Source organism: Ranitomeya imitator, chromosome 1, assembly GCF_032444005.1.
Source record: "Ranitomeya imitator isolate aRanImi1 chromosome 1, aRanImi1.pri, whole genome shotgun sequence".
NCBI classification, from domain to species: domain Eukaryota; kingdom Metazoa; phylum Chordata; class Amphibia; order Anura; family Dendrobatidae; genus Ranitomeya; species Ranitomeya imitator.
Genome location: NC_091282.1, coordinates 1,105,466,693 through 1,105,482,459, shown reverse-complemented (window position 1 = coordinate 1,105,482,459; position 15,767 = coordinate 1,105,466,693). Strand labels below are relative to the sequence as shown.

The 15,767-nt window shown below is 41.3% G+C and overlaps 1 protein-coding gene and 1 long non-coding RNA gene across 3 annotated transcripts in view; one reads left to right on the top strand and one right to left on the bottom strand.

The window, feature by feature from the left end:
• Nucleotides 1-15,767, top strand: part of PDLIM3 (PDZ and LIM domain 3) — a 77,727-nt gene that overhangs the window by 51,237 nt on the left and 10,723 nt on the right. The window contains exons 4-5 of one of the 2 annotated variants that reach the window (XM_069744336.1): nucleotides 3,316-3,383; nucleotides 12,716-12,979. In XM_069744336.1, the coding sequence (XP_069600437.1) occupies nucleotides 3,316-3,383; nucleotides 12,716-12,979 (332 nt within the window). Of the gene's footprint in view, nucleotides 1-606; nucleotides 795-3,315; nucleotides 3,384-12,715; nucleotides 12,980-15,767 lie in introns of both variants that reach the window. The other variant, XM_069744337.1, reaches the window with a different exon arrangement.
• Nucleotides 1-15,767, bottom strand: part of LOC138656955 (uncharacterized) — a 29,108-nt gene that overhangs the window by 9,019 nt on the left and 4,322 nt on the right. The gene's annotated exons all lie outside the window — the stretch shown is intronic.

Here is a 15,767-nt window from a genome sequence, read left to right as displayed (position 1 = left end):
GACAGGGTCCTTTTAAGTTTACATATAAAATGGTTTATTAAATGGTATAAAACACTCATACATTTCATATAAGTATTTCCCATAAAAATAGAGAGCAAACACAATGACTAATGTTCCCCAATGTACATTTTGTGAACTAATAATGTTTTGTTATGTTTGGACCTAAGACAGAGGTTCCTAACTTTATGAAACTTTCCCCCCTCTCGGGGTTTGATGAGGCTTCTAAGCTGTATGTTTTTCATTCAGAACATGCTTTGGACATAACATTATGCTACATTTCCTACAACGTGATCTGAAAATATCTAGTGATTGCTAATACAATTGTACTTTGTGGCCTACAGTTGATGAAAATGCTAAAATTCTATTAAGAGACCATTAATGTTAAAGATGTTAATTTTATTTACTCTCCCACTATCTAAGCCAGCTACAAACTACATTGGGGTCCATCATTCACATGGACAGTTCACAAAAACAAAAAAAGGAGTTAGTTAATCCAGAACTAATATGTGCGTGCCATGTTTATGTGTGACATATAATCAGTGTCGCTTATGTTTAGTTTAACCCGCATGAATTGTGGTTTGGTGTGTTTTATCCAAATGTACGCAGGAGTTCAAGCCTATTGGTACAGCTCATAACAGAAAAGCACTACCATTTGTAGCTGGTGCACATATTGGGGACAAAAAGCAGGTAGTGAGTTCTTCCTATAATACCCCAATTGGACTATATTCATCTGGCAACATTAAAGATGCCTTCCACGGACAAATGAGAGGTCTTATTCCAAATGCAGATCAAATGTGAGTATGCGTGCAAAGACAATGACACATGCTTAGTAAGAAAAGCAAACTAACCATCGTGACAAATCCGGTAATTGTTTATCCTAAATTATTACCTTTATATATCGTACATGTCAATTAAATATACGATGCAAGTAAAACTTGCAGTTCCATAATGGTTCACTTACACGAGTAGATAATTATTCAAACGATGATCATCATGATCGTAACTCACGACTAGAAAACGAGGTCAGACAAGTTTTACTAGGATGAACAACGAACATCGAGCACTGTATTTATAGAGATAACCTTACTTAAGACTTGACTTTCCACTTCTTTTTGCAGGTCAAATTGTTGAGCGGGCAAAAATTTTTTCACTTAAATTACCCAAATTGTGAAAGCTAAACAAGAATGGGCGCTTCTGGACACATCGTTCAGTCGCTCAGCACATTCACATTACACAATTATTGTGAAGGCTGGGGCATTAGGATCTGGTTTTCTGCCATAATTAAGAATGTATGAGCCAGACACCTTATGCAGTCCTTCCCTCCCCCAAGAAATTGACGATTGGCCATATTAGGTTTTAGACCGATGTTGGAAAACATTTGCGCAATCACAGCACATATTAGCTGGTGTACGATTCAGGATCCAGCTACAATTATGTAAAAAGTGTAGCCTACATTAGGAAAATAGACAAAATATTACAATAAAATTGCCATTTATTTCCATTCGTAATTCCTGGTACTGCACAGCCACCTCTGTAATCACAGGCAGGCTCCCTTTTGGTCCATACATAGGGTACAACATATTGGATAGATTCTGACATTAGACACTCCGTCGTTTTGGCTCAAATCATTTCAATAATGTCATAACGAAAAATAAACGGATGTCAGCAATATGCTCAACACTCTTCTCTAGTGACTTACAAAGGGACCATTGTTTCCTTGAACAGCAAAATGATCTAGATCTACTTCTGTTGTGAGACACTAATAAGAGGCAAATTACTGGACTAGTGTATGCCACTGTAGACTCTGCCTACAACCCCGCCCTGGAGCACAGGCATATCATTACCTGAAAAGCTCTAACTCTGATTACACAAGAACCACAAGACAGATTTATTCACCCCAAGTATCAATTTAATCAGTATAACAGCGCCAACCTAACAATTCCTGTAGTTTACTTGGCAAAATCCTGCTGACAGGTTCGCTTTAATATTAGACTGCATTAGCAAATCTGCCCTATTATGTTAGTTTTGGTTTGTGGTGCCATTAATAGGAAGATAACATCAGAGAATGACCTATTGTTTAAATCAGATTTTTAAGCTAAAGTTATATTATCAATATATTCTGTATTTTTTTAACAAATCACAATGTGTATTAAAAGTAATAAACTTAGAATTTTCACACTGGCCATTTTTTTTTAGACTCTAACTTTCTTGTATTTCTGGAAACAACACATGAACATGTGTGAGAACTTGACCCTATCTTTTGTATAGAGGTATCTAATGAGTGCAAAGATAAATATGAAGAAAGAGGGATCAGGGGAGCTGTGATATTACCTATTGAAAATGATGGATCCTGTATATATAGGTGTTACCTGTCACTGTGATCCTGCCTCTGACAGTATGGAGCCTTGATGAAAACTCATCCTGAAAGGACAGGAATCATGAATACAAAAAAAAAAAAGCCCAAATGGCAAGTGTGAAAATTGTAAGATTACTTTTTTATAGTATATATTTTTATAGTAGATTTTTAATAAATACCGTACCTTAAAAAATATAAAATATGCTATAAAAATATATATATACTATAAAAATAGGAATCTTACAAATTTCAGTTGCCACTTGGGCTTTTTTTTTTAATTCATAATTCCTGTACTTCCAGGATGAGTTTTCAGCAAGGTTTCATACTCTCAGAGGCAGGATCACAGTGACAGATAACACCTACATACACAGGATCTATAATTTTCAATAGGTAATATCACAGCTCCCCTGCTCCCTCTTTCTTCATATTTATCTTTGCACTCATTAGATACTTCAGTACAAAAGATAGGGTCATGTTCTCACACATGTTCATGTGTTGTTTCCAGAAATACAAGAAAGTTAGAGTATAAAAATATACACACACACACACACACAACAACAACAACAACAAAACAACACAGTTACATATAACACAGAAACCTGGTTTAAACAATAGGTCACTTTTCTGATGACAACTTTCCTTTGAGGCAAAAATAATAGAAAGTTTTTGTGTCACAGTTATATTAAGTGTAAAGCTTATAGTAGGTATATCCTCCAGAATCAATCTATACGAAAAGTATACATGCAACTTTCCAAGACAGATCATTACCAAAGCACTGTGTTAGTTCTATGTAAGTTTTCTCATAGGAAATTATTGTTATTCTTTACAACTGAAGTACAGAGATCTAATTTTTGCCCATGATGAATGTGTGAAAAACTATGCATAGATCATTCCTGATTTAACAAATATGTAACTTTATGGTTTCCATTTAGACTTTACAAACCATTTTTATCCTACAGGATTTGGGATACTTTGAGCACAAGCATAATATCAGGCCTAAGCCATTCATTCTTCCAGGCAGGACCAGGTTATGATCATTTGAACTATTTGTGTTGTATGCATGCTACTAAATAGTATTAAATTACTAGTGACGTCTTTGTGTAAGCTTTAAGACTAATTTGGCAAATAAAGAGGTGAAGCACAGGTCTTCTATTCAGAAATATAAGTTACCATATAGAAAATCTACAGTATAAATGACAAATCAAAACCAGACGCAGCTAGAAACTATGTTAAATAACATACCTATCCAGTATATACTACATTTAATGGGGTTGTCCTGTCCACATCGATAAGTCTGCAGTCACTCTGTGACTGCAGACTTATGAATCCCCCCAGCGCACGCACTGTGTTCTATAGGGATTTGACGGTTTCTGACCTGGAACCAGAGGGTATGTATGAGTTATACATATTCCCGGCCAGAGTCCATCTAGTGGATGTGGCCTCACTCCATACACTTGTACTGAGCGATTCCGCACCCGTTCTAGTGGTGCAGCGTGGCCAACTAAAGGGCATGACTTTGATCCATACAAGTGTATGGAAGCGAGGCTGTGCCCACTGGCCAGGAGTATGTATAACTCATACATACCCTCCAGTCCTGGGTCTGAAACCGGCAAATCCCTGCAGCGCACAATGCGTACACTGGAGGGATTCATAAGTCTGTGTAAAACTGCTCCAAATTTATCACATTGGCTCTATCTGCTTGATAAATTTGGTGCAGCTTTGGACCTGCCTAGTCTAAAGGCACCTTCACACTTAGCAACTTTGCAACGAGAACGACAACGATCCGTGACGTTGCAGCGTCCTGGATAGCGATCTCGTTGTGTTTGACACGCAGCAGCGATCTGGATCCCGCTGTGCTATCGCTGGTCGGAGCTAGAAGTCCAGAACTTTATTTCGTCATCAGGTCGGCGTGTATCGTCGTGTTTGACAGCAAAAGCAACGATGCCAGCAATGTTTTTACATGGAGCTAACAACCAGCGAGAACGATAAGTGAGTTGCCGTTACGTCACTGGATCGCTCCTGCATCGTTCTGGTGTTGCTGTGTTTGACATCTCTACAGCGACCTAAACGGCGACACTGCAGCGATCGGCTCGTTGTCTATATCGCTGCAGCGTCGCTGAGTGTGACAGTACCTTTAGTTTACACCACCTATTATTTGGCTTACTTTGTGCCAATAATCTGTGTGAATAAGGATGCAAGGTGTCACATTTCAGTAGTAAAAAGTGTCTAAAACACTGTGAGGCCACACTCAGGCTAGCATTTGTAGCTGTTATTTTAGCTCAATCAGGATGTGGAGTTTTCCTAAAGGGATTACAAGACTTTTCGGATCCGGAAAATAGAATCAGATCTGAAAAAGATAAAACAAAAAAAACCACAACAAATGCAGACTGATATCATTTTGTGGATTTGGAAAAAAAACATACATGGCAACACGGTAACTTACTTTTCTGAGCATTTTAACAACAAAGAAAATAAATAAAAAACCCCTATGGCGCTTTTTTTAAAATTTCTTGGCCAGACTGGTATCACTATTGCATGTTCCCAGTCCCTAGTAATATATTGTACTTACCAGCCACCGTCTTTTGCTCTTCCTGGTGTCACTTTATTCTTGTTCCACCATTTTGTGACAGCATCTCCTGACTGGCTGGACATCAGAGGTAAGTAGAGATGGGCGAACCCCTGGATATTTGGGTCCGGACGAAGTTAAAAAAAGGGTTCAGGTTTGGGTAATAGACAGCACAGTGAGAATAAGTCTAACGGTGAAGTTCTGAGCTCAGAGAGTTCATCGGGAGACTTTTTGTCACTGTGCTAATGGTGATCTCACCGGAGGTCACCGTACTTCAGGGGCCCAGCTGGGAACGCAGCCTCAGTGACCGGCGGTAATCTTAATGATATCACCACTAGTCACTGACGCTGCGCTCGCAGTTCATTCACTAGTGGTTTTCAGCCTGGACAATCGTATCTTGGCACCATCCAGGTTGAAAACTGTTTATCCCCAGACATGGATTATGCCGTGGGACAGAATGACGGACAGGTGAGGGATATGGTTGTTTTTTTTTTTGTTTTATTACAGAAAACGAAGAGCTCATTCCGTCTCTTCTTCTTCCTCTAGAGACTAGGGAAAGGCTGAGAGCTCAATTTGAAAACACCCAATGGTATTTAATAAAACGGATAGGTGGCTCCACACCAATTCCATAACATATCTCGAATGTTGTGTGCACGCACAGAAAGGGTTTTTGGGGAGGGTACGGGGAGGGACACAGGTTACAAAAATTTGTTATTACTGTTCATTTGCCTTGTTAACTTTTAAAAATTTAATAAACAGAATTACAAAAAAAAAAGAAAACGAAGAGCTGAATGGAATGGGTGTTAGGGGAGTACAACTGTGTTTGGAATTTTCAAACAGAAAAAGAAAAGTGTGTTTTTATGGCTGTGTCTTTATTTACAATATAACTAAGATTAGTAATGGATAAGCATCTTATAGACTCCTCTCCATTTGTAATCCATGGGCTTGATGTCACCTGACAATACAAAGGTGACATTAACCTCACAAATATGAACCCCATTTGCCACTGCCACAGGGCAACTGGGAAGAGCCAGCCAAAGCACCAGAATTGGCGCATATAATAGATGCACCTTTTCTGGGTGGCTGGGGGCTGCTATTTTTAGGCTGGGGGGCGCAATATCCATGGCCCCTTACCAGCCTGAGAATTCCAGCCCCCTGTTGTCTGCCTTAGATTGGCTGGTTGTCAAAAATGGGGGGACCCAACGTCGTTTTTTAAAACTATTTAAATGATTATTAAAAATGGTGCGGGGACCCCTCTATTTTTGAAAACCAATCTTGCTAAAGCAGACAGCTGAGAGTTGCAACCCACAGCTGTCAGTTTTGACTGGCTGGTTAGGAAAAATACAGTGGAACCCATGCCATTTTTTTAAATTATTTATTTAAAAAGCAGGCTGACGCTTACTCCCATCATCCTCCACCTGCTTTCGTTGTGAGTCCGCAACAGGCTGCGGACTCACGCTGTCATTTGACAGCATGGGAACCGCGGCTGCCTGACCAGCGGTAATGATTTTACCGCCAATCAGAGGTAGTGTTTGCCGCGCTGTTATGCACATGACAGAGCAAGAAACACCCAGTGTTCTGGGGGGCCAAACTCGAACAGTAATATGGACTTCCTGGTGAAGTCCGTGTTCGGGTTCAATGCCCAAACAGTAGGTGTTTGGTACTTTACTGTTCCGGTTCGCCCACCTCTAGTCACCAGCTCTCAATGTTAGTGACTTCTAGTCCTCCCAGAAAACAATGGAGATATCGGGCAGGTCATAAACTGCTGGAAATTGACCAGAACGGTGCCACAAACAGAAAAAGACAGCGGCTGTAAAGTATTTTACTTCAGGCTAAAAACAAAACCCACCAGAGTGGTACCTTAAAGATACATGGTATCTGGTATCTCCAGCCTGACATGTTGTCATATAGAGGCATCATACAGCGGCAAACTGAATGCCTACAGCTACTGTACAGCGGCTGTGCTCTCTCATTTGCATGAAGGGGTAAACATGCAATTGTAATTCTCTAAGGCAGTGTTCACATCTACCTACCTTCTCTTAAGGTTTACATTGCTCATTGATAGCAGCATTCTGAACTAATTGTTGCATTCTAGTAGAAAACAAAAACGTGGATTAGGTTACTGGATATGGCTCATAGCCTGAGCAAACTGATCCATTTTTTCTAATGAAGAAAATTCTGGGGAAGAAGACCGAAAGAGAAAAAAAATATTTATATGTTTTTCAATGCTATTTTTGGGGGTTGTTAATGGCATGAAAAAATGGCACTGTAAATGTACAGTGTCTTATAATGATATGTCTTTGAGAATTACCCCCGTCAGTGTGAGGAAGCATACAAATGTATTCCTACATCAATATAGTTACAATAAGAACAATTATAAAATCAACAGTAAATTGTAAAATGTGGCTTCAGGGGTCCCTATAGATATACAGTTAGGTCCATATATATTTGGACAGAGACAACATTTTTCTAATTTTGGTTATAGACATTACCACAATGAATTTTAAACAAAACAATTCAGATGCAGTTGAAGTTCAGACTTTCAGCTTTCATTTGAGGGTATCCACATTAAAATTGGATGAAGAGTTTAGGAGTATCATCTCCTTAACATGTGCCACCCTGTTTTTTAAAGGCACCAAAAGTAATTGGACAGATTCAATAATTTTAAATAAAATTTTTATTTTTAGTACTTGGTTGAAAACCCTTTGTTGGCAATGACTGCCTGAAGTCTTGAACTCATGGACATCACCAGATGCTGTGTTTCCTCCTTTTTGACGCTCTGCCAGGCCTTCACTGCGGTGGTTTTCACTTGCTGTTTGTTTGTGGGCCTTTCTGTCTGAAGTTTAGTCTTTAAAGGGAACCTGTCACCCCGTTTTTTCAGATTGAGATATAAATACTGTTAAATAGGGCCTGCGCTGTGCGTTACAATAGTGTATGTAGTGTACCCTGATTCCCCACCTATGCTGCGAAATACATTACCAAAGTCGCCGTTTTCGCCTGTCAATCAGGCTGGTCTGGTCAGGTGGGCGTGGTGACATCGCTCTTTTCTTCCCCAGCTTTCCGTTGGTGGCGTAATGGTGTGCGCATGTCGCAGTGACGAATCCACTGCGCGCACGTGAAGAAGCAGCGCGCGATCTGCGCTTTTACCCCCTGTCATCGGTGGGGGCGGCCATCTTCCTGGGGCCGCGCGTGCGCAGATGGAGTGCTCTGCTGCACGGGGCTTCAGGAAAATGGCCGTGGGATGCCGTGCGTGCGCAGAAGAGATCGCGGTGGCCATTTTCCCAAAGCCGAGTTTGCATCTCGGGAAGAAAAGAGCGATGTCACCACGCCCACCTGACCAGACCAGCCTGATTGACAGGCGAAAACGGCGACTTTGGTAATGTATTTCGCAGCATAGGTGGGGAATCAGGGTACACTACATACACTATAGTAACGCACAGCTCAGGCCCTATTTCACAGTATTTATATCTCAATCTGAAAAAACGGGGTGACAGGTTCCCTTTAACAAGTGAAATGCATGCTCAATTGGGTTGAGATCAGGTGACTGACTTGGCCATTCAAGAATATTGCACTTCTTAGCTTTAATAAACTCCTGGGTTGCTTTGGCTTTATGCTTTGGATCATTGTCCATCTGTAGTATGACACAATGACCAATCAGTTTGGCTGCATTTGGCTGGATCTGAGCCCATAGTACGGCTCTGAATACCTCAGAATTCATTCGGTTGCTTCTGTCCTGTGTCACATCATCAATAAATACTAGTGACCCAGTGCCACTGGCAGCCATGCATGCCCAAGCCATCACACTGCCTCCACCGTGTTTTACAGATGATGTGGTATGCTTTGGATCATGAGCTGTACCACGCCTTCGCCATACTTTTCTCTTTCCATCATTCTGGTAGAGGTTGATCTTGGTTTCATCTGTACAAAGAATATTCTTCCAGAGCTGTGCTGGCTTTTTTAGATGTTTTTTAGCAAAGTCCAGTCTAGCCTTTTTATTCTTGATGCTTATGAGCGGCTTGCACCGTGCAGTGAACCCTCTGTATTTACTTTCATGCAGTCTTCTCTTTATGGTAGATTTGGATATTGATACGTCGACCTCCTGGAGAGTGTTGGTCACTTTGTTGGCTGTTGTGAAGGGGTTTCTCTTCACCATGGAGATTATTCTGCGATCATCCACCACTGTTGTCTTCCATGGGCGCCCAGGTCTTTTTGCATTGATGAGTTCACCAGTGCTTACTTTCTTTCTCAGGATGTACCAAACTATAGATTTTGCCACTCCTACTATTGTAGCAATTTCTCGGATGGGTTTTTTCTGTTTTCGCAGCTTAAGGATGGCTTGTTTCACCTGCATGGAGAGCTCCTTTGACTGCATGTTTACTTCACAGCAAAACCTTCCAAATGCAAGCACCACACCTCAAATCAACTCCAGGCCTTTTATCTGCTTAATTGAGAATGACATAATGAAGGGATTGCTCACACCTGTCCATGAAATAGCCTTGGAGTCAATTGTCCAATTACTTTTGGTCCCTTTAAAGGGAACCTGTCACCCCGAAATTCGCGGGTGAGGTAAGCCCACCGGCATTAGGGGCTTATCTACAGCATTCTGTAATGCTGTAGATAAGCCCCTGATGTTACCTGAAAGAGAAAAAGACATTAGATTATACTCACCCAGGGGCAGTCCCGCTGCTGGTCAGGTCAAACGGACATCTCCGGTCCGCTGAGGCGCCTCCCATCTTCATTACAAGACGTCCTCTTCTGATCTTCAGCCACGGCTCCGGCGCAGGCGTACTTTGCTCTGCCCTGTTGAGGGCAGAGGATAGTACTGCAGTGCGCAGGCGCCGGAAAGGTCAGAGGCCCGGCGCCTGCGCACTGCAGTACTTTGTCTGCCCTCAACAGGGCAGAGCAAAGTACGCCTGCGCCGGGAGCCGTGGCTGAAGATCAGAAGAGGACGTCTTGTAATAAAGATGGGAGGCGCCGCAGCAGACCGGAGACGCCCGTTTGACCTGACCAGCAGCGGGACCACCCCTGGGTGAGTATAATATAACGTCTTTTTCTCCTCTTTCAGGTAACATCGGGGGCTTATCTACAGCATTACAGAATGCAGTAGATAAGCCCCTGATGCCGGTGGGCTTACCTCACCTGCGAATTTCGGGGTGACAGGTTCCCTTTAAAAACAGGGTGGCACATGTTAAGGAGCTGAAACTCTTAAACTTTTCATCCAATTTGAATGTGGATACCCTCAAATGAAAGCTGAAAGTCTGAACTTCAAAGGCATCTGAATTGTTTTGTTTAAAATTCATTGTAGTAATGTCTATAACCAAAATTAGAAAAATGTTGTCTCTGTCCAAATATATATGGACCTAACTGTAGATTAATTAATAAGAATATTTTCCGTTTCTCTTTGCTTACGCCTATATTTTTTGTTGGCGGCTCTAGTATCTCCAGTTTTCCATGCATGGTGGCACTGCCAAAACATTGTGTGCATAAAATGTGTTCAAATATTTAGAAGAAAATTACAGAAAACAAGTAAAAAAAAAAATCTAGTATTTACCATAGTATCATGCGGCTGTTTACCTGAGGATCATTCCTAATGTTTTAAATATCATGTACTACATGGCTCCTAACAACTAACATCTGAAGGTTAAAAATGACCCAAAGACTGATTGGATTTGCGGCAACACTTTCCATGCACAGTCAACTTAGAAAAAACATAATTGGTGATGAAAGCTCGAGAAAACTTGTACAACGCTTTGAAGAAGTTGTCAGATAGCAATTTAATAGTAAGAAGCTATCCCTATTGCTTTAACATCCACTGGTAAAGTTCACTCACAATGCTTCTGATCTGCATGTCTACCCGATCTCTCAGAAATAATGGTTGTTTCTTGTGCTTTCAAATAACAATACTGTACTAGAAAAATTGCACGTCAGTCTTAGACCTTATGTACGTTACCAAATGATGCAAAAGTGTGAACTGTACTTTTGAAGTTCCATGTGGTGCTGAATATATAGACATTCGAGTAAATGTAGAATGACAAAAATACATTTATTTATCTCAATTCATGCACATTTGGTCAAGGGATAAAAAAAATGGTGCTGTCACAGCAGCAGTCATCAGCAGGTGGGGAAAGTAAGAATGCTTTCAAAAATAAAAGTATTAATAGTTTATTATAAATTAACAAAATGCAAAGTGAATAAGCAAAAGGCAAATCTAAATCAAATCAATATTTGGTGTGACCACAATTTGCCTTCGGAGCAGTGTCAAAGCACCAATCCTTCTAGGTACACTTGTACGCATCTTTTAAAGGAACTTGACAGGGCAGTTGTTCCAAACACCTTGGAAGAACTAACCACAGATCTTCTGTGGATGTCGCTTGTGCAATTCCTTTTGTCTCTACACGTAATCCCAGACAAACTAGATGATGTTGAGATCAGGGCTCCGTGGGGGCCATATCATCACTTCCAGGACTCCTTGTTCTTTAGGCTGAAGATGATTCTTAACGACATTCGCTGGATGTTCGGGGTAGTTGTCCAGCTGCAGAATAAATCTGGAGCCAATCAGTTGCCTCCCTGATGATATTAGATGATGGATAAGGATCTGCCTGTATTTGTCAGCATTGAGCACAGCAAGAAATGGGCAACACTAAGGACCACAAACACAGTGGTCAGCCAAGGACACTTTGTGCAGCAGATGAACGATGCATCATGCTTACTTCCCTTCCAAATCGGAAGATGACCAGCAGTGCCATCAGCTCATAACGTCAGTCACCAGGCGAGCCCAGCTACACTCATCTAATGTTCAGAGAAGTCTGGCCAGAAGTGGTCTTCATAGAAAAATTGCAGCCAAATGCTGTACCTTCCATATGGAAATGGTCAAGTCACTCAGCTATGCACAAACACATAACTTGGCTATAGAAAAATGGCAGCATATGCTCTGGACTGATGAGTGATATGTGAAATATTAGGATTTAGTAGAAGGCAGATTGTTCACTGAAGGGCTAGATAGCGGCACAATAATGAGAGTCTGCAAGAAACAGGGACACAAAGTGAAGGGTCCTTGCAACATTGGGGCTGCGCTTATCAAATGGAGTTGGATTTTGATCAAGATTATGCTGACAAATACAGATACTCATCTATCATGTAATACAATCAGGGAGATGATTGACTGGCTCCAAATTAATTCAGCAGCAGGACAATGAAGTCATGGAAGTCCCCACAGAGCCCTGATCTCAACATCATTGAGTCTGCCTGGGATTACATTATTTGAAAGGATTTGCACAAGTCGACAGAAAATCTGTGGTTGGTTCTACAAGATCTTTGTAGGACAACCTACTTGGAGAATTGATGCTTTGATGCGGTTTTGAATGCACAATATGGTCACACCACATACTGACTTGATTTAGATTTCTCTTTTTCTTACTCATTTTGTTAATTGCTCAAAAATAAAATATTAACATTCCAATTTTTTAATTAATCGTGCCACAATTTGAACACTACGGCAGCACGCAGACTGAAGATATATATAACATTAATGAGAAAACACAGGAAGATATAGAATCCTCCTGAGAGTAACCACAGCACCACATGGAACATTACAGGTCCATAATCCAGTTGTGTGCATGGGACCAGAGCATTAGTTTTCTATGTGCATGCATTATGTCAGCCATTTCACTGATTGATGTAACCCATATGAGAACATGTGTGCACGCCACGTACTCTGTAACTACACGCTGGCTAACATCTGCACTTCTTTATAACTTTTTCATTCCTGCTATGTCACTGGCTGTGTAACCCAGTGGAAGCAGCACGCCTTCAGGCTTTGACCCTGGCAGCGGACGCAGCACCCCCTCCACAGTGAGCACGGTCAGCACTATAGATCCTGGTGAGCTGAAAGCTGCCTCCAGAATTGCACCTAACATTCCTCTGGAAATGGAGCTTCCTGGTGTGAAGATTGTCCATGCACAGTTTAATACACCGATGCAACTATATTCTGATGATAATATTATGGAAAGTCTACATGGCCAAGTCTCCACCATCTTGGGGGAGAAACCTCAGATGAGGTACATGGTATTTAATGTAACACCGTTATAGATGTCATATTAAAGACAGAACCTTTACATTCCCATGAAAGACTTTAGTAAGAAACATCTATCCTAATAAGGTTAGTAGATGTGCTACTATATGCACCTCCTAGCATGGCATAGAAAAATAATATCAAATCAGAAGCATAAAGAGGTGCGGTATGGGCTCATACACTTCTAGGTGTGCTGTATTATAGATCTGTACATACACCCATGAGCATTCACCCCAAACGAAAGGTTTTATGTCAATGCAGTGTGTATATAAGGTTTTGTTATTAATATACAGTCAGTTTGCTAAATATCCTAATTGTAAAGTCTATGTTCTTAATAGGTAAATAGAAAGCAAAACCCATCAAACCCTGCACATTGTTACAAGATCACAATGTTACACAACCATGCTGTAATTATGAATGACACCATCGTGTAGCTGTAAACTGAATTGTCTGTAGCTGTCCACTCTCTGTTGCCACATTGATCTGTTCTTAGGACCGAGTCACCACTACAGTGAAAATATTAGAAAAGGGAATATATGTATTTTGGGAATATACCCTAATTAAGTTCGGAGATGCTGAAAGTCAATATGGTGGTCAATAGTGATGAGCGAGTATACTCGTAAGGCCGGCGTCACACTGGCGTTTTAAATGGCCGAGTGCAATGCGATAAAAAAAAAAAAAAAAATCGCACTGCACTCGGACCAATGTTACACTATGGGGCAGCTCCCAGCAGCCGACTTTTCCAGCCGACAATCGCAGCATGCTGGAAAACTCTCGGCTCACTCGCACCAATATAAGCCTATGGGTGCGAGTGAGACAGAGCACACCACTCAGATATCATCCGAGTGCTGTGCGTTATAAGCGGACCCCCGCAATGGAGGAGATTGAGAAATTCATTTCTCCACCTCCTCCGCAGCTGTGCTCCGATCCTCCCTGTGCGAGAGGCTCGGAGCACAGACGCATGACACTCATTAGCACATCGCATCCGATGATCTCGCATCGGATGCAATACGCCAGTGTGACGCCGGCCTTACTCAGGTTTTCCCAAGCACGCTCAGGTGATCTCCGAGTATTTGTTAGTGCTCGGACATTGAGTTTTTATCCACGCAGCTGCATGATTTACGGCTGCTAGAAAGGCTGAATACATGTGAGGATTCCCTAGCAACCAGGCAACCCCCACATGTATTCAGGCTGGCTAGCAGCGGTAAATCATGCAGCTGAGGCGACGAAAACTAAATCTCCGAGCACTAACAAAAACTTGGAGACCACCCAAGCATGGGAAACATGAGCAATGAGTATACGCACTCATCACTAGTGGTCATTACTAAAATGATGCTTGATAGACACTTTTAAAGCATTTTAGATTACGTAAATATGATTTAACAAAATATCTGAAAAGCATTTTATATCAGGGTTTTTTTTTTTATTAAAAAGGTTGCTTTGGCTTTTGAAAACTTCTTTATAAGTGAATACATAGTCAGCCATACATTCCCTTCACAGAAAAAGCCAGAGTGCTTGCCTAGTGGCCTGCATCTCCAACCATTTTCGCTCCCCTCCCTCGTAAATGACCTTATAACCTGATTTATAACCGAGTCCTAGCTAAAATTAGTGGGAGTGCTTCTTTAAAAGATATCTACTATTATGATATTGATGACCTATCATTAGATCATCAGTATGGGATTGGAGATGGTCCATCACCCAGCACCCCAACTGATTGGTTATCCATAGGTACCGAGTATAAAGCGGTTGTACATAGTGGTACGGCACCTCCACATCACACTGTTTAGTGGCTGCTCGGTCCCGGGTGTAGGGTCACTTTGAAAGATCATCAGTATCATAGTAGTGGACAAACCTCTAATTAAACACCATTGCAAAATGTTTTAAGAGTATTTTAAGTTCTCCTCCTGTACTGGTCAGCACAGCTTTCCGCAGACTGTACAGCTCTTCTGTTCTCAGATGTTGGTGAAGGTCCATGTGGCCACTGTTCTCTCTAAACTGTGTACTCTGGAATTGATAGTTATAGAATAAAGGTCTGTGCAGGAGGATATATCCGATGTGCTCATTAACCTCAATATTAGCCTGTTTTATCTCCCTTATTTTTAGATGGCTCAGCTCAGAGGGAACATTGCATGTGACCAGACCAGTCCACCAACATCCAAAAGAATAACAGATTTTTCAGAGTTTCTCCTATTGGAGGAGTCTGATGGACACTTCTGATCAGATGTGTTTCCATCAACTGTGGTTCTGAACAGGAGAGCTGTGCAGTCTGTGAAGAAAGCTGTACTAATAAGCAAGCAGTGTATCACAAGGAGGAGAACCTGTAATACTTATATCTTTGTAATTGACACATAATAAGGCCCCAAACACTTTTCTTAAAATAAAGTACAATAAATCGGAATCAAATAAGTGACAAACTGGAACAGCGGGAATGAGGACGCTGCCCACAAGGGTTTGCAATCTGCTATTTACCGTATATACTCGAGTATAAGCCGACCCGAGTATAAGCCGAGACCCTTAGTTTTGCCACAAAAAATTGGGAAATCTTAATGACTCGAGTACAAGCCTAGGGTGGGAAATGCAGCAACTACTGGTAAATTTCAAAAATGATTATTATTATTATTTATTGTTATAGCGCCATTTATTCCATGGCGCTTTACATGTGAGGAGGGGTATACATAAAAACAAGTACAATAATCTTAAACAATACAAGTCATAACTGGTACAGGAGGAATGAGGACCTTGCCCGCGAAGGCTCACAATCTACAAGGGATGGG